General features: G+C 35.9%; 1 protein-coding gene across 3 annotated transcripts in view; it reads left to right on the top strand.

Moving 5' to 3' along the window:
* The window catches only part of POLA1 (DNA polymerase alpha 1, catalytic subunit), a 349978-nt gene that overhangs the window by 180077 nt on the left and 149702 nt on the right, over nucleotides 1–20199 (top strand). For all 3 annotated transcript variants that reach the window (XM_065579286.1, XM_065579280.1, XM_065579281.1), the window contains exons 33-34: nucleotides 6627–6808; nucleotides 8510–8641. In XM_065579286.1, coding sequence (XP_065435358.1) covers nucleotides 6627–6808; nucleotides 8510–8641 — 314 coding nt within the window. The remainder of the gene's footprint in view (nucleotides 1–6626; nucleotides 6809–8509; nucleotides 8642–20199) is intronic.

Genomic DNA, 20199 nt, shown 5'->3' with positions numbered 1-20199 from the left:
AGAGACCCACATTAAAAATAAAAATATTATTCTCACATAGTTGATCAGAGTTCTATCATAAATCTTTGAGTGATCTAGAAACATTCCAGGCTCTAATTAGTTATTCTGGGATCTTTCTGCAGTTCAGAGGCAGTGGACATTTTGGTAATGGCCTAGATAGAGCAGTTGAAGATTTAATCTTGTATTATCCTGAGGCACTGGATAGTGGCCTACATATATTTGTCTCCGGAATGCAGCAGAAATTTGTTTTTATAGTGACTAGAATGTTGTCTTCAGCCTCATCAGGTAACCAAACAAATCATTTGATTCTTTAATGTCTTCTTGTTTTTACTTAGGCTATGTTTACAGTAGGCAACTGTGCTGCTGCTGTTAGACGCTTATTACAGTGACAGAAGGGGTTCTTCCTTCACTGTAGTAAATCCACCTCTCTGAGAGGTGGTAACTAGGTTTATGGAACAATTTGTCTATTGACCTAGTAATGTCTACCCTGGAGCTTAGGTTGGCTTAACTACATCGCAGAAGGTGTGGAATTTTTCACAGCACAGAGCAGTATAGTTAAATTGACCTAAATTTGTAGTATAGACCAGCCCTATATGTCTTAGTCTCTGTTACACAGGAAATCCTGGCTTTCTGTCTTCTTGCAGTGGATCCAAGAACATTTCTTTCTGAAGAAGAAACGGTCCGTTCTGGATAATTTTAGGAAAATATTGTGTCTGATGGATTAAACTTTGCTTATTTTTTCAAACAGTTGGATCTGAATTGAGCCACTGTAGTGAGAAATGTCATGTGAACCAGATGTCTTTGCAGAGCAAGTTATCAAAGAGCCAGAAACAACTTCAGATCTCAGATTTTACAGTATTGGGTCATTCTCCATTTAGCGAATGCTGCAGTGATGGCTCACCTCACTAGTTATGGCAGATGAAGTATAGCCTTGCTCAGGGAAACATTGCTAATCTTGAAATGAGCAGAAAAGATTTTCTGTGATGTTAAAGCACTCCACATACTATGCTGGTGATTTCAGCCTCAGAGCAGACTAGTTCAGCCACTCTACTTTAAATGCTGGAGAATGGAACCTCAGTCCATAAGTATTACACCAGATTTGCAGAATGTAGATAACTCTAAATAACAGATATGTTTGCTTATAAGTTCCATCTGTAAGTTCTCTATCTTTGGACTTGGGGTGGGGGGAAGAAGAATCTGTCTAGTCTCAGGGATGTATAGATTTACTGTCCCTGAAAATCACAGCAAACTCTGTATGTTCCTTCCTTTTTCCTTTCATTATTCCGAAGGTCCTGAGAAAGTATCAGTGACCAAATTAAACTGATTTCCACAGCCCCAGTGTGGCTCTAAATAAATTGGTTTGCAGACCTGACCCTATTGTCCATCACCCAGTTCCATTACATCCTCACAAAAGCAACCTGTTGTCTCTCTAAAAAGCAACAGAGGGTCCTGTGGCACCTTTAAGACTAACAGAAGTATTGGGAGCATAAGCTTTCGTGGGTAAGAACCTCACTTCTTCAGATGCAAGAAGATGCATCTATTGTTTCTCTAGCACCCATCTCAGGAGCCTATCCAAAAGGGTTATGATTTGTGGTACCTTGATTCTGAAGTGCTATGCAATGTCAATATCCTTCTTGAGGAAATTAACGGAAGATAGATTGCTGAAGAACCTTGCTGAAGACAATGAGTATCTCCTTTTTGGTGCAAACTATCTGACTTCTTTCGCTTTCTCCAATGCAACCTAGAGCAAGATCTGTTTCAAGTACCATTATCAAAAGGTCAACATTCTCAAATTTATTTCTGTCCTAGGATCTATTGAGTGTGTTTCTCTCATCCCTTAGTAAGGTGTTTTCTAAAAGCGGCCAAGCAACTGAGAGACAAATTCTGTGGAGTTCACTCCTCCTTTGAAGCTTACTGGTGTTTAAAAGCCTGTGTGAATTACTGAAGCTGTTTGCTGCATAAAAGAGAAATTTCCCCATGTCTGTATAATTGATTTCCATGAGAAATTCTAGTGGTCCATAGGCTTTTGCAGATACTGGGGTGTTCTTTATTTGACATGCTAGCAGTTTTGCAGCATGTTAATTTTAGGAAAGTTGCTTTTCTAATTCCTGTTTAGTTTAGTAATGGTGACTACTTTTTTCAGGAGATTATTTTTTCTTCTGGTAATCGCTGCCTGTCTTATTTGTTCTGAGGAGAACCCATTCATATGGGCTACCAAATGTAATTTTATAGAAACCCATTTTAAAGGTAGGATAAAGTTCAAAAAAATGTTCTATAGGAATTACCAAAGCAAATTCCTTTTATTTATTTTACAGCTCCCCAAACTGTGCTACACTCTTCACTATACATATAAATTGTACGTGGTTCTTTCCCCCAGAGAATTTACAGTCTATTTTGTCATATTATACAATGAAGGGAAACCACATCTGTGGGTTTGAGTAGGAGGGAGAGGAAAGATAAAGCAATATGATTATATTTCCTAACCACCACATCCATGAATTGATCAGTTTTAATTTTAATAAATCTTGGTCATTCAAGATTTATTAAAAAAAAAAAAAACAAAAAAAAAAACACTGCTCAGCTGTGCTAGTCACATACTTTGCTGAGTAACCTTGTATTCCACAATATCTTAAGTGGAGATCAGATAAAGTGCGTGAGTTAACAGCCCCTTATTTAAATCTCTGGGTGCTGTGAATTCGGTATCAACTATATAATTCCTCTGTATGGTATTCATGGTCAGAATTTATTAACAAGGTGCAGGCCCCTGCTTGAAGTGTGAATTAGGGGAGACTATGAGGGTTCTTTTTTGGAGAGCAAGCATGGGGTCTCTTTGTAATTTAAAAAAAAACAACAAAAAAACATGTGCTTAGTGTGTGATAAGTACATTTAAAAAAAAAAAGAGAGAGAGAGATAAAGTAAAGCATTATTGTTTGAGAATAGTCCTGCTCTGGCATGGAAATGAACTGGACTAAATTGATGTGTTCTATCTCTAGCCGCTAATTCTATAAACCTTGTTTATAGTAGTAGTACTTATATTTTCATTTTTTTCTTTACAAGATCAAAGTTTAATCACTCCAGTGTTTTGATTATATATAGGTTTTCCTTTTAGGATGTCTATTCAGTCAAACAAATTATTTAACTTTAGAAGTATAGTAAGATCCCTATTATCTAAATTTAAGCAACATTGGTAAGGTTATTTGGGCATTTGTATAATGGAGCGTTACTGGCAAAGAAGTCTCTAGGTAGGGGAATTCTTTGCAGTGCATGATATTGAGGGTTTAGATAATCAGAATCTTTCCGTACCTTCAGTATGTATGGAGTTGGGTGCTGAAGTACATTTCCACTTACGTGACGTGAGTCTAAAAGAAATTCACACCCTTAGTCTCTAGGTGGCAGCACCAGATACTATTTTCCTTTTGTTTCACAAAACCTCTAATGAGCAAAGGTATAAGTATATAAACTTTTCTGTTTGCATAGCTTCCAAAAAACGCTGATTTTAAGACTAATCTCAATTTTTTTAAAGATAATATTAATTTTAGGTAGTCTACAGAAATCAGTTAATCTGTTACCCTATCTCCCATAGTTGCCCTAAAAACTGACACTCCTTATGACTTCTGCTTTGTTTATGCTCACCACTTTAGTCTTTGGAGGAAAAAGCAGCCCTCCTCCCCCCCAGTCACCTACAAAAGTTTTAACTTCAAATTATTTTAGTAACCAAACCAAAATAGTATAAACTGTGATCATTCATTTAGTATTTTAAGACAACAATTACAACTTCAGTGGCAGCGTCCAGACCTTTCTTTTCTTGTATATTTCTGTCATACAAAGGTAAATCTCTTTGGTTTATCTTCACCATTACTTAAATTCTGAAGGATTTTTTTTTTAAATCATGAATACATCCTCTCCATTTTTTAAGGCTAAAAAACTGACCTGGAGTCCAGAGCCTTTAATGATAGTAAAGTGTTCAGTATGAAACTAAATCTGAAATAATTGGTAAACCCATATGACTTTGCCAATGTCATGGAAAGATAAGAGTCAAAAGCAGAAGTTTATTGCTTACAACTCTTGGGGCCTTCTTTTTTAAAAAATGTATTACAAAGGGAAGAGGAGCAGTTTTTCCATTCTTTAAATATTCCATGCTGTGGTTTTGTTTACCAAAATAGGGCATTCTGCCTTGCTGTGGAGGCTGCAACTTGGTGTTCTGAAATGGATTAAGTAATCAAGTAACAATCCATGAAAGGAAATAATAGATAATATAGGACCCAATTCAGCAAGAAAATCAATTAATGTAGGCATGTTTTTTAAGCACCTGATGAGTCCCATTGATTCAGTGGGGCTATTCACATGGATTAAGTAAGGTATACTTTGCTGAATCATCACCATGATTCTTCTGTTGTTTTCCCCAATCAAAATAGCTAGTCAAATGATAAAGATTATTTTAAAGAAGTAGAAGATTATTACCTGTTTGTTTGAATTTTTACCCATGTGTCTCTACCTACCCCATCCCGCCATTTTTCACAATCTGAATGTTGGAAAATCAGAGTTTAACTCAAGTCTGTGGACTTCCTCAGAAAGGGCAAAGTATGATATCCCTTCTTTAATTTGTATTTAGTGAAAGGGATTATCTAAGTGTAGTAAAAGATCCTTTGAGGAAGAATTAAAGATACATTTGTAATTGGAATTTACTGCTATTTCCACATTAAAGTAGCCATCATTACCTTTTACTTCATTTCTACATTTCCAACAAAGAGAGAGCGTTCATATTGTACACATGTCCTTGCACTCATCGTTATTGTCTTAGACCTCAGATAGCCCACCTTTTGTTTTTCCCTCTGAGAATCTGACGTATAAAGAAAATGTTGAGGAGGAGGAGAGAAATTTTAAATAAAACTTTTATCTACTACTTGTCTTGCAGAACATTTGTCTTTTTCAAAGCGTACAGATGAGCTTGTTTTTTTAAAAACATGCTGTCTCTCTCAAGGGACCCTGTGTACCATGGAGTGTGCGACAGTTGCTATTAGAAATGTTCTTTTATTTCTAATGACCTGTAAAAATCTATACGAAGTTTAAAAATCTAATTTGGTATGATGTTAGCCTTTATTCATTTTAATTGCCTTTGTGTAAAAATATATATATATATATATATAATATAAAATAGGAAATTCTTAAAACGCTGGTCTGGGATAAGTTTTTAATTGAAATTAAATAGGTTAAATTGGTATTTTGTTTGCAATACACTTCTTTCTCTTGCTTAAATCTGATTCATTTATTAGTTATAGAAAAAAATAGTGTAATAATTAAAAAATTAGTTGTAGAATTTTTTATTTTGTGATAAATTTTTAAATGGTGGTATCATACAAGTTTAATTTAATTCAGTTTTGTGCCAAGGTGAGTTCTTTGGGTCTGTAAGTATTGTTTCTTTTCACTTGGTAAGACAAAGACTTCAATCTTATAAAGAAGTGGAGCTGGATGCTCATCCTTTTCCAGCTTCCTTAAAATCATTGCTAAATTGTTGCATTTCACACTTACTTAAACATTTTACTTCTTTACTTCGTTTAATTTTCTTAAACTTTCAGTTTTTTCTGAAAATATTCCTTTTTAGAAATGTTTTATGAGGCCTTTTTCTTTTATAATAAAGTAAGCCATTGTTCCTGAACATTTTGTCATATGTCCGTATTAGAATATAAATTTTGATGGACATTTATCTAGATTGTCTTTACCTGGGTTAAAAATAAATTGCAGATCAAGTAACTAGTCCTTTTTATTTAACAAAAAAAAAAAAAAAAAAGAGTTAAACACGCTGCTAAAAACATGTCAAGAAATGTGAAATTCATCAGCTTTACTTTGACCCTCAGATAACTAGGGAAAATGAATTTTGTGCTTGTGTTGGTTTTTTTTCTTTTTCTTTTTATTGAGTCAATATTTTTAGGATTTTTTTTATATATATTTGTTTAAATTCTTGTGTTCTGGCAACCAAAAATAAATCATTTTGTCTCCAACACTGCCTTTTTAAATGCTGCTCCTGAATTTTAACCACTGCATTAGATTGAAACCTACATGCTGTTAACCACTGAGCCAAAATGAAATCGACCACTGCATTGAAATCAGAGTTGGCAGTTGTATACGGACTTGAAGGAGTTGGTAATAGCAGTGCACCCGTGTTTCTTTAATGGGGTTTTTATTCTCTGTTTTCAGTTTTAATGGTCCCATTTTGATTTAAAGACTGTTTCTTAATAACGATGCACATTTTATTGAAATATTTTCAGTGTAACTTAAAAAGAAAACAACAATAAAACCATCCGCTAGGAGTGGTTTCCTCAGAAACAAAATGTTCTGTTGCATACTCCCATGATGGATAATGCAGTGTGCTTCTTTTATTTATAAAGCAATCTTGTATAAAAAGATAAGTGATTTCTTCGTGTTACATGAACCTTATCTTAGGTTAAACATTGTAAAATGTATTTATATTTTTTAAAGCAATCTTTTCCTGAGGATAGATTTTTACTTTCTGAATTTACATTTTTGTGACCCATTTTGTAGCTGTTGTACCAAATCTAAGGGGAAAAAAAAACTGACCTAGCTGAATTGCTTACTTTGGTCTTGGAATTTTTATTTCTTATTAATAGGACTGGATCCCTCCCAATTCAAAGTCCATCACCATTACCATAAAGATGAGGAGAATGATGCCTTGCTTGGTGGCCCAGCTCAGCTCACTGATGAGGAGAAATATAGGGATTGTGAAAGATTCAAGTTTTCCTGTCCGAGATGTGGAACAGAGAACATTTATGACAATGTCTTTGATGGTTCGGTTAGTTTTTGGTCTTTTTGTTTCCATAGTAGGTTTGAAAAAAAGACTTCCTGTAGAAAAAGGAGCTTTTCAAACAAGGTTCATTGGAATTTGGACTGGGGAAAGACACTGTTTTGATTCTGTTATCGATAACTTTGGATCAGAGATTCAGTGCTGAATCCTATTCCATTCACACATTTCAACATTGTACTCTGTCAGACTAATGAAGTCAAATGATGCATCTGCTTTGGTTTACAAATAGAAGTTAGTGTAATTTTTTTTATATTTTAATTTTGATCTTAACTTTGTAACTTGCAATTTTCTATTTAATGAAGCCTGCTTGTAGCAATAACATTTTCTTATCCTAAATCATATTAATTGGAACATAGTGTTTTTGAAAATCAGTGTTTTTCTTTTTACATCTCACTTCCCTTCTTGACAGAAAGGTACTTCTGCACTATCTTTCCTGCTGTCTTCGTATATCAGACATAAAAAGTCATAGGGGATGCATTCCTGCCAAGAAGTACTGCCAAAAAATGTATCTCTGACCTTGGCTCAGAACTTGAAATAGGGCCAGGTATTTAACTCTGCTGCGATGTTATGCGTGGACTAGTCATTGGCAAATTAGCAGGCTGCAGAGTAGTGAAAACCTTGAAAGTTAAAGCAAATATATCCTTTATCTAAATTAAAAGTAATTATTTTAAGTTAATTTGGACAAACAGCAGATGTTTCGCATTTTTTGAATCAAAACAAAGCAGTCTTTGGAAGCAAGCAAGAGGAAAGGACAGACACAGATCAGCAATGCTTTGTAAATCCTTGACTTTTGCTTCATTACAGCTGTAAATACGATAGTTAATTGCATGGAGGCTTGACGACTTGCAGATGGGCTAACTGTAGAAGAGCTTATGTCAAGCTCTAAAATCTCTTCCACCTGGGATTGCTTAGTGTTGTGGGTGAGGTTTTAGCCAGATCGGATCAGAAAAACATGGATTTTAAATATTAACAGGAAAAAAATCCCTCACAAACTTACAATCATACAGCCATGTAGGGTGTTCCTTTACAATGAGAATTTCACTAACTTAATTTTAGCTATTTACGATCAACCTTTAGGATCTGAAAACTCAATTTCACGTTGACAATTAATGTACAGTCTCTGATTTTAGTGGATGACGTGGTATAAATCTTTAATATTTTTCTTTGTACTTTTAAAAATTATTAAATGAGCCTGAACCAAAAAAGATAGCTTAATGATGTACACTCTTGTAGCACATCTTCACATTTGATGCTTATAGGAATGATTCCAAGACTACAATCAATAGTCTTGAAGGATGTTGGTGTCCTTTATAAAAGTGATAAGCCTGTCTTTTTCAGAGGAATTGATTTTACTATAGATTTCACTAGTTTATTTTTATTCAACATCATTATTTGAATGATAAAGTCTGAAACAAGTGATGTTAAGTTCCCCAAATGACCTTTGTTTAAGAGAAGAGTGAAAAGACTGTACATCCTAGTGGAGAAGAGTCTTTAGGGATGGAGAAGCCAATTGTCATGGGGTAGGAGGAAGGAAGACCTCTGTCGGGGATTAAATTAAAGAAGGCTTTTACAATATTTTGTCTCTTTTTGGATTGCTAGTGTAGGTTTGTGTATATACTGTATACACACTCTTGTGTGATAACTTTATAGTGGTTTTGTGATTGTTTTCAACATTATTTTAATCTGCAGGGAAAGCTTATGGAACCCAGCTTGCAACAATGCAGTAAGAAAGAATGTGACGAGTCCCCTTTCAACTATATGATTCAAATGAACAACAAACTACTCTTGGATATTAGACGTTACTTAAAAAGCTACTATAATGTAAGTATCCAAAAAGTATTCTTTACAATGTTAAATTAATCCTCAGTTCTCTAATGGGTACTCAGTTTTTCTTGGGGGTGACAGAGTATTCATTTTGTGCAATACTGGTTACTGTGGTTTATAATAGCTACAAAAAAATCCCCCTTTCCCTCCATAACTAATGTGATTTTTATTCTCATTAAAATAGATTGATGGATGTTAAATCCCAATTTAAAATACTTCTCGTTTCTAAAATAAATTTTAATATTCCCCAGTCTAGAGGATATGATAGATAAGAACATCTTAAATTTTTGCATATAGGTTATTGGCCATGTTACATATAGAGTAGATCTTTGTATTTTAAGTTTATTTTTTGAAGAAAAGGTGACTGTAATGCATTGAGAAAAATCTATGAAGGTAGGAATTTGAGCATGCAAATACCAACTTTTCTTTTAAACTAAATCTGGTTCAAGATGCATTATTTAATGAACAGTCCATTAATTTGAGAAAAGAGGCCTTGTCCACTAATAATGTTCTGAAGGATGACAGAGATAACTTCTTACTAGCTCTGTGGGTTATGAAGGTTTCTTTCTGGCCACTTTGGTACAATTTTTTTTAATCAAACATGTTGAAACCAGACACAAGCATAAAGGTTTTGGCATTTTTGGCATTATACAGCTTCTTCCAAGCAGCATGAAGAAGGCTGTTTAATAGCAAAATGTTACTATCTATTCTTGATATATCCATTTGTGGTTCAAAAATGTAAATAAAAGATACTGTATGGATTAAAGTGCTCCGTGGCTCTTATAAACTGGACACAACTACTTCTTATGTATCAAAGTATTCAGATGTCATGGGACTAACTGAGTCACTTTTAGAGTGTACAGACAAACTTAATATGAACTTAAGTATGACTCTCTACATACAATGAAAATGTGTATCTACTGAAATGAGTTCATTTTCTTTTTTAGTTGCAACATAAATCATAACTAGACCCTGGGGCAGGTTTATGGTGAGATGGGTTGGGAATGTTTTTGTGAAATGGTAAAGGATATTTGATTCAGAATAGTCAATGTGGGAGCTTCAGATGCTCAGCGCTTCTGAAAATAAGGCCTTGGGTGTATAAAGCTGAGTAACCAAAATTAGACTCTGTTTTTGAAAATTGAGTCTTTTGAATGGCTTACCAAATTGATGGTTCCTTTGGTTGAATATTACAAAACGTTTGCAGGGAAGTACAGTAGTAATATTTTTTTCTAATAGCTCCAGTTTATGCTTATGTTCCAATAGCTCTCACTTGTGTACTGTTTTTTCCTCTGTATTAATTCTTAACACATTATTAAGTAAATGTTTCCATACTTATCACATTGCCAGTGGGGGAAAAAAAAACCTCAATTCCGTTAAGAAATTCTTTAAAAAAAAAAATCTCAATTCCTTTATATTTGTTTGTAGTATTTGATGGCCCTATTTTCAGAGAGCCAAACAGTTCTTTGCCATGTTTAAATTTAAATTTAGTCACTTAATTACAAGTGCGAATAAGTTGCTCCTTCATATGAAAGTTGAAGGCATTGTCAGATGGTTTGAATAGGCAACACCATACCGAACGTATGGGTTTGAGACCTCATATTTAACCTTCATTTAACCTTAACCTAGCAGAAGCTTCCTTTCAAAGTTCATCTGTTTCCAAAATGGACATAATTGTAGTTACGTAATGAAATTTGTTTTATTAAGGCAATATATCAAGGCATGTAGCTTTAGTATAAAAGTTGCTTACCTGCTAAACTTTTCTAGATTTGATGCATTTAAATTATTATAATTATTTAACAAGTGCTAAGCTCATTTCAAGCACTTAATGTGCTAGAAAACATTACATGCACAGAATGTACAATACTGAGCACATTGAAAGAGGCAAATTGTGTTCATGTTAAGGGGAAAGAGTTAGTATTGCACTATGCTCTGTCCATATCAATAACGTCTTGCTATAGGTTTGTTCCACATCATTATGGAATCAAGTTATAAATCAAAATGCAAAGTGCCATTGTTTGAATGCTGCCAAACGATTAGAAAGGTTCATTACATTCTAACTTTTTAAATATCCTTTTCCATGGTCCATAGAAATTGTGATTGAATATAACTAATGAGCTCCTTCATGTGGAAGTTATAGCAGTGTAACAGGGAGTTCCCTGAACTTTTTGATACATTTTAATAGGAATATATTGAGAATTGAGCTTTAGACCAGTTGATCAAATTATTTGTACAGCATTTTGAAGGTAAAAAAGCTGTGTACATGCCAAGTATCATTATTAGTCTCCAGAAGATTGAGATGACTGTGCTGCCAGAGCTTGTTTCCAAATAGAATAGTATTTTAGTTGGTAAAAAGGAGATTTCTTTGAGTTGGACAGGAAACCTTTATTGTATCCCAGTAATAATTAGAGAGGCAGGTGCTCTGTGAGCTTCATTTTATCTTTTATCCAGTATTTCTAATAGCTGTGTAACAGTTGGAGTTGAAAATTTTCAAATGAGATGTTTGGGCTAAGGGAAATATATAATCTTATAAACTATGACATACCTTCTGAGCAAAACTTTGGATGAAACTTTGAGACTTGGGTGTAGCAGATGGTTGTTGGAATGGCTGTGCCCTTCAGCTGTGGAGGAAGAGAGGTAAAAATTTAATATAGAAAAACAAAATGTTAGTTCACACTTGTATGGCAGATATTACCATTGTTTCTATAAGGATAAAATTGTACCTAAAACAGAAATGTATCTATATGAAAATGTAAAGGCTTTGTTTTAACCTTGAAAATATAGTAAACTACATTTTATGACGGTAACAGTGCCTAGGTTCTGATGATTTCTTAACGCCTGTTCCAAAGCCCATTTAAATCAATGGGAGTCTTTCCATTGAGTTCAGTGGGCTTTGAATCAGGCCCTTAAGGATTTCAGACCACGCCTCCTTCATTCCTTATTCTGTTTAAGTGCCTTAAAAAGTCCAGCCTTGTAAATTTATCATGAAAATTTATCAGCTTAGGTATAAAATCGGTTTGTCAAGGTGCTGATAAAAATCGAACGATATTTTACTTGTAAAAAACAAAACAAAAAGAACCCCAAATAAATACACCATGCAAGTGGGCAAGTAGAACTGTGCAAGCCTGCTATAATTCCTACTGTTTTAACGCATGCATTCACCTTTTTGTAAAATACATTTCTTTGTTGCTAAAACCAGCCTGGTTCCATTTGAACACTGAAATATTGTTTAGCTACCACAAACAGCATTTAGCATTATTCCAGTAGTTAATTCCTTGATATTAAATAACATACACCAGCCTTGATCTTAATTATTCATTTGTAACTGCAAATATATTAAGCCAAGATGACATCCAAAGATTTTAGTTTCTTTCCAGAGCTGCATTATTCTTTTGAAAGATTGATCTCAGTTTTTTAAATTCTGCTGCAGAAAAGCAAATAGAGAGAGAGAAATAGCTAATCTAAATTGGGAAATGAAGAGGGCTTTTTTAAGCATGAAAATTTCATCATCTTGTCAGCTGGCAGAATGCCTGCTGTGTGGATTCACAAAGGCTAAGAATTACACTTTCATGAAATTTTCCTCACTAACTGCCCTGGTTAATTTGAAAGATAACCCACTGTTTTAATTCATTCCTCAATTGGGCGGTGCAGGTTTTATTTTTGATCTGACAAAGCATTTGTGTTAATCGTTTTGGCCCTCTACTAGACACTCTTGGGATTGTGCTTTTACAATAAACGTGTCTGTGATAGCTCTTTAGTCTATTATACTTACAATAGATCCATAGAACTGGTAATTAATTCTGTACTGCTTTGGAAAAGGGAAGAATAGGTGTAGCTCTGTCAAGTGCTGCTGGGAAGTTTGTTTAGCTGGTTCATTTTTGAAGTGTTACCCTCAGCCATCAATGAAACATCCATGCTGGAGAGAGGCTAGGACAGAAATCCATGACCATAAATGAGTAAATAAACCCAACTTTTACCTTGAAGAGTGGAGTCACTTAATTTATGGTATTTGCATCTAATTCTTAGGTTGAAAAAGTATAACAGAAACTTCCCGTTTAAATATTTGTCTATAATGTGGACACACGTTATAGAAAGACTTTAGGGAATAAAGGTTAGCTATTCTATTGCCTTTAATAAACCCCAGGCACATCCCAATCCGTAGCCATAAGAAAATTGCAGAGTCTAATACTTGGCACCCCTAAATACGTTCCTCATATTTCCTTTGGTTATTAAGAGAAGAAATGGATTACCCATTTAATATCCACAAATTGAAGCTAAAAACAGAGTACATTACACGTGCGATCTGACTGATAGCAAAGTTCACCTTGCATTGAGTGGGTTGTTGATGAAGAACTATTATCACACAATCACAATATTCTTTTACCTGTTCATTTAATGTACACCTGTGATGCATCAGCAGCTTGTTTGTAGTTAAGGGATACGTTTAAATATAAGGAAGTCTCAAGTTTATTTGCTATTAGTTCACTGTTACTAACACTGTAAAACCTGACTTATGCATCTTTGTTTCATGTACAGTATTTATTTTAAAAAAATGCAACTAGCCTTAAAATAAGGTGTAACAAAATGCCTTTATTTCATGGCCCTTGTCCACTGCGCCACTGTACCCCACAGATGGAAGTGAGTTTGAAGGCTATTGAACACTGCTAAATAACTTTGTGCTGTTCTGCTGTGAAAATTCAGTGTTCAATAGCCCTCAAAATTTCTCATTTCTTACCTGTGGTGGGGTGGTCTGCTGCTGGCACATTAGGTCTCAGTATAAAGCATATAGGTACCCTACTTGAAGCTCTCTTGAATTATTTTAGTTTTTGTGTATACCTTGGTTTTTGCATTAATATTTAGCACATTTAGAAAGAACTTTTTTAAAACAAACGCCATTATAAGAAGTTATAAAAAAGCATGTAAATATTGAGATTTCAATACATATCCACATAACAGTCCAAAGATAACACTGCTCTACAGCCAAAATGCTTCTGAAATAAATGTAGTCAAACTTTACTAATTCGGGGTCACTGAGAACGAAAATGATGCTTAAAATTGTTGATTGGCTCTAGTTTTCAAGATATGCTATTGGGTCAGTATATACGACCCTTGACTTGGGAATGGCGGAGGATAAGTGAGTTATAAAGGGAAGGGATCTCAATTTAAACCAGAAATGACTCAAATACATCTTTGACTGGATCTATGAATAAATCTATGACTGGGTTTGGACAGTACTTGCTTTTTAGGCAAAACAATGAATGATGCAATCTGAAGCTGGTATTGTGTCATACATGATATGAATTGCATCATGTTATTCCTAGAAGTCATGGATGATGCAATCATAACGAAGCTTACATCACTCTGCTGAACAAATTGCCCTCTATCAGCTCTAGAAATCATACAGTGTCGTGCTCTCTTATTTGTCAGTGTTTGATTTTGCAAAGGGACCCATTTCTGTTTAGCCAAAGTGAGCAGAGATGCCTCGTACTTGTGTGAACAGTGCAGATAACTTCTGCTATGTTTGTGATGAAGTGACTTTTGCATCACAAAAGCGCAGTATAACCACTATGGTTAAGAAAGCCTATCACCTTTATTTTGGCTGCAAAATTGGAGATCAGGACAAGAGGTGTTGCTGCAACACTTGTGCAACAAATCTTCGCCAGTGGTTGAACAGGAAAAGGAAATCTATGCCTTTTGCAGTGCCAATGATTTGGAGAGAGCCAACAGATCATCCCAGCAATTGTTACTTCTGCATGGTGCCTCCAGTTGGGAAAGGTATGTCAAAGAAGAAAAAGTGGACTGTGCATTATCCAAACATTCCATCAGCTATACGCCCAGTACCCCACGGAGAAGGACTGCCGGTTCCTGATGCACCAGAATCATTCTCATTTGAGTCAGACGAGGAAGAGGATGAAACTTCTGGTCCTGAACCATCAATGTCACAGGACCCACATTTTCTCCCATCCTCCTCCTCTGAACCACACCTCATAACACAAGGTGAACTGAATGACCTTGTCAGGGATTTGGAACTACCCAAGAGTAAGGCAGAGCTGTTGGGCTCCAGACCACAGCAGTGGAATCTCCTGGGAGGTGATGTTAGGGTTTCCATGTTCCGTGACCGTCAAAAGGATCTTGTCCCATTCTTCTTCATGGAAGGTGATCTTGTAGCCTGCAACTACATCGATGGTGTGATGGCAGCCCTCAACATCATTCACGATCCAGATGAGTGGAGACTGTTCATTGATTCATCGAAGACGAGTCTTAAAGCTGTTTTACTGCATAATGGCAATGTTTTCCCATCAATTCCGGTTGGTCATGCAGTCCATATGAAGGAAACCTATGACAACATGAAACAACTTTTGAGGTGCATAAACTATGACCAACATCAGTGGCAGCTTTGTGGCGATTTGAAGGTTGTTGCTGTCTTGCTTGGTCTGCAGACTGGATATACAAAGTACTGCTGTTTTCTCTGTGAATGGGATAGTCGTGCAAGAGATTCCCACAACATCAAGAAAGATTGGCCACTCCGACAGTCATTGGAGCCTGGGAGGAAAAGTGTTCAGCATCCACCACTTGTTGAATCAAGGAAGATTTTGTTACCACCCTTACACATCAAGCTGGGGCTGATGAAGAATTTTGTCAAGGCCATTGACAAAACACAAGCAGCTTTCACGTACCTCCGTGGAAAATTTCCAAGGTTAAGTGAAGCTAAGATAAAGGAAGGTGTCTTTGTTGGTCCTCAGATTCGTGAACTTCTTCGAGATGATGCATTTGACCATGCACTGCGTGGCAAGGAAAAGATGGCATGGAAAGCCTTCCAGTTAGTGGCAATAAATTTTCTCAGAAACAACAAGGCAGACAACTACAGGTTGTTGGTGGAAAACCTCCTCAAGGCATACAAAAGCCTTGGTTGCAACATGTCACTAAAGATACATTTTTTGCATTCTCATCTAGATTTTTTTCCACCGAACTGCGGAGCAGTGAGCGATGAGCACGGCGAGCGATTTCACCAGGACATTGCCACAATGGAGAAAGGCTATCACGGCAAATGGAGCCCATCAATGCTTGCAGACTATTGCTGGACAGTGACAAGAGATGCTCCATTTAATGAATACAAGAGACAAGCCAAGAAGTGCCGAGTAGACACTGAATAGGACTAAACTATGTACATAATAGTTTTTTGCCTTTTTGTTTCATAATAAATTTTATTTATATAACCCTTTTGCTGATTTTTAAAGTGTTACATAAACAGGACAGGTGAAATATTATCATGTAAAGCAACCATAAACACACGAAAAGACCTAGATTTACAATTTATGATTAAAACTCTACTATCTACACAATATACATAGATATAAAATGTAAAAACTTAAATATCTTAGAAACAGTAGCCAATCAGTTGTTTTAATTGTCATATTTGAATTCAGCACATCAAAATACATAATAAATAGCACACTTTATCTCTGAAGCAGATGACTTCTCAAAAATTGTAGACCAGTGTAACAGGTCTGGTTCTGAACCTGTTATCTCCCACACTGTAATCAAATGCATTGCCAACAAGCTACAGGTAGACACCACATGAACAGGTAAACATATGATTGTAAGGAATGTGATGACTGTTCTGTAATCATGTTCTCCCAAGATTAATCTGTTGTAAGTTTTTTGGTACTAGTAACTTTAGGGTGTTTAAGCATTTGATAATGAGTAAATAAGATCAAAACACAGGAGAAATTAAGAGATCATTTGAGGAAGAGGTTAGTCAACTATGAGAAGAAGCTGCTATCCATGAGTATTGACTATTATGGGAAATACATTATCTACTATATATACATGGATTTGTGAGGCTTTTGCAGATTTGGAATTACATCATTGTAGTCTCACTTTATGAATCAAACACGATGGTGATGTTTCCATAATAGGGCAAGCTTCCAAGTGAAGGCAGAGCTGAAAACAATTGTAGTGCAAAGGAAAGGTAAAAGACTAATGTGGTTCTGTTAGTGGTTCCAAAGGGCCTAAGAATGAATGAAAAGAAAATCCCATCAAATTCTCAAGATTTTCTTTGTTTTTTAGTTGGTTTGCCCAATAGCATCTTCTCTGTCTTTTTCTTCATTGAGACTGACACCTAAATTTCAACCAGAATCCTATTTTGGCTAACCACCAGGAAATAGGAGATATACTGTTCAATGAGGAAACAATAATCAATATACCAATTAAGATTTTTTTTGGCTACAATACAGTCTTCCCTAGAAGCTCATATGTACACTGGACTGGAGATAGGATGAGACCCTTTGGGAAACCATATGCAAGGGCTCTTTGGAATGATAAGCAGTTATTCATCACAGACTTCATTGTGTATTAGCTAGAATTGGTTAATCACTACTGTAACTTCTCTGTAATCTGACCATGAAGGGAAGGTTTGAGACCTCTATCGTCAAGATTACATTTTTTAGCACAGCGTTTCAAGGTGATGGTCAGTCAAGGCAACTTCACAAAAGGCACCAGCATTTTTCTTATCACTAATGGACTGACACTCTTTTTATTGGCTTTTAGTAGTCCCAATGGGTAGGAGCCCAGCTCACTAATCATTGAATCATAGAATACCAAGGTTGGAAGGGACCTCAGGTGGTCATCTAATCCAACCCCCTGCTCAAAACAGGACCAGTCCCCAGACAGATTTTTGCCCCAGATCCCTAAATGGTTCCCTCAAGGATTGAAGTCACAACCCTGGATTTAGCAGGCCAATGCTCAAAACCACTGAGCTATCCCTTGAAGCTTACCCAATGCACTCAGAACCTCAGTTATTGAGATTGGGTGAAATTCAGCTAGAAAATAGGGTATGTTTATCCTTTTCTACCTGCACTGTGTAAGAATGTGCATAATTTTAACTGGGCCGTTATCGACCCACTGTTCCAATGACTGAACGGAATTGTCTTTCCGAGTGTTATGGAAACAGTGAAGTCCACTTCTGAGTGCATACTATTGAAACTAGTCCATTAACAGAAACAGTGATGTGCCTTGGCTGCAGCCTGGAGGTCATGATAACTATGACAAAGTGGTGCAGGTGCTATAAGAGAGGACAATCATAGTCTCATTCTAGACTTGACTGTTTCCAAGGCAATTTCAATAGCCAACCCGGAACCACTACTAGAATTCAGATTTTCATATTCATGTAATTCTCTTTTTTAGCAGTAATTGTTGAAATATGTATTTACATCTGTCTAGGCTTAGGCTTTCTGCTATACGCCATTCAAATTTTTAATGTAATTTTGGATAGAAAAGGACCTCTAATGTGTAAAACAGTTGAGATATGACAAGAAATATGAGTCCAGTAATTATTTAAATTTGGGTATGTCTAAAATTTATGAAACACAGTTGCCAGTTCTAACTGTAATTTTGATATACTTGCACCTCTGATTCAAAGCAAATTAATGCTCTTTACAGTGAAATATCAAACAATCATATACATCTATGCTACTAATTGAAGCTCTTACTTTTGGAGGCCATTTTAACCATCTACCTGGAAGATTATCCAAAATGTAGTCCATTGACCTTGAACTTCTTAACTTGCATATGTGAGAAGATCCAAAAAGTGTCTACAGTAGAAGAGGTCACACTTCCACCAGACGTGACTTCCCTTCCCACCTTGCCTTGCTCAATGTCCTGCTTCCATAGCAGCAACAGGCAGCTGGAGACTCTTGTCCTCAGAATGACATTTTTGTCAATATTTGTTGTCTTTACCAAAATGTTTTCTTACAAGTGACTGGCAGTATAGAATCCTTTGGTTTGACACTACTTTTAGAAAGCTATGGGATGTTTTTGAAAGTTGGTATTGGAGAGATTGAGGGTCTGTCTTGGTATCCATGGTCTCTTTTCAGCCACAGCAGCCAAAATAGCAGATAAGTCTCTTAATACCGTTGGTAAGGCCTCCTCACTCCCAGACCTAGTGTTCCTTCCTCAAAGACCTCAGGAGGTCAAGGAACAAACAATAACATTAACGGCTAATACAGCTCCTGCACAGGGAAAACAGTCTAACCTTCACATTCCTGAACAAGATAAGAAGCCACGTATAGATGTTACTATCATCAGAAACATAAGTGTCTGTACCTGAGGTTTACTGGCATTAATCCAGAATCAGTCCTCAATCAGAGTTATTAATTCCCAAAAAGATGTTTATAGTTTTTACCAGCTTTTTTTGTGTGGGGGGGGAGGAAAGAAACAGGTATTTTGTACCAAGAATCCTTTTCCTTGAACATTTTGGTTTATTCCTCTTTTAGTGTCCCCTTGCTTCAAGAAATGTTTCCATTTCAGTAAATCCTTGGAAGTCTCTAGACAGTAGAAAAAAGCAGCTAATGGAAACAAAAAATTCTCTATCATCCAAGTATTCCACAATTCATCATTTCCTGGAGAAAAAGAAAGGGATTAAATAATGCAGATTAGCATTCTGATTTGTAAAGTTTCCACTGCTCTCTGTTCCTTCTAAGAGTCCAGAAAATGTATTCACCCAAACTTCATTGGACATATCTTCCTCTAATTCTTTCCTTTTCTCAAAAGAAAAAAGGGGAAAAATCAGATATAAAGATATATTATCTTATCTATTTATCCAAGAAGGAAAGTGAAATATCTTCTTCACAATTATAAGCATCAGTCAAAGAAACCACAGATACATTGGTTTTTCCTGCTTTTAAGAAAAAGACAGTAGCATCTTTGAATCTTCAGAGGAAGGAAGCAGAACCCTCAAACAAAACATTTTTCCCCCTCCCCTCTTTCTTAATCTGTCCCAGAAACTATTGATTTCTGGAATAGATTCAACATAAGATGTCCCTTGCAAAATAGAGACACTGTCTTAACAGTTTACAAAATTATGTAAAATTTAGTGAAGCTGAAATATGCTAAAGTAAAGTTCACACACCTGTCAAAGTAGTCTTTTTGTTAGCCAAAGACAGTAATTCCTTCTGATGGTGGCCTCTTTCCTGAGGATCCTTGGTGCAGAATGATTTGTTGTTTCCTTCGGGAGGAGGTTCGTGGAGTTCTCTGCTGCATCTATCCTACTTTTATGTCTTTTACATGTTCTGTTTTTGTTATATCTGTGCTGTATGCAGATCTATTTACATTTTATGGTAAAAGTTAAAACTGTCCACCAAGAAAATATCTCTGATCACTTATTACTGACACCTTCCTAAATGCTATAATTTTCAACAAGATATTTTTCTTCTAATGAAATGACCAGCATGTGCCTGTGGAGAGGCAATTGCCATATCAGATGGATCTCAGCAGCTGCAAGGTTTTCAGTGGTTCAGTGAGGCCCTCAAAAATGAGGTAGCAGAAAATGCAAGAAAAGAAAAGCATATTATTAAATTAAAGAGTTCCTTTTGTCAATTTAATTCTGGACAGTTTTTAGAAGAACACCACTTTATCGGTACAACAAATACAGATTTTGGTCCAAACCACTTAGGGAAAGTAGAGGTCAAGGACCAAGCAAACACGGAGCAAACAGACCAGTTGCATGACTCCAAACACTAAGCGCACCTCCTGAGAAGGCAGTATTCTTGACCCAATCT

Source organism: Chrysemys picta, chromosome 1 (assembly GCF_011386835.1).
Source record: "Chrysemys picta bellii isolate R12L10 chromosome 1, ASM1138683v2, whole genome shotgun sequence".
NCBI classification, from domain to species: domain Eukaryota; kingdom Metazoa; phylum Chordata; order Testudines; family Emydidae; genus Chrysemys; species Chrysemys picta.
This window is presented reverse-complemented; position numbering and strand designations above follow the sequence as displayed.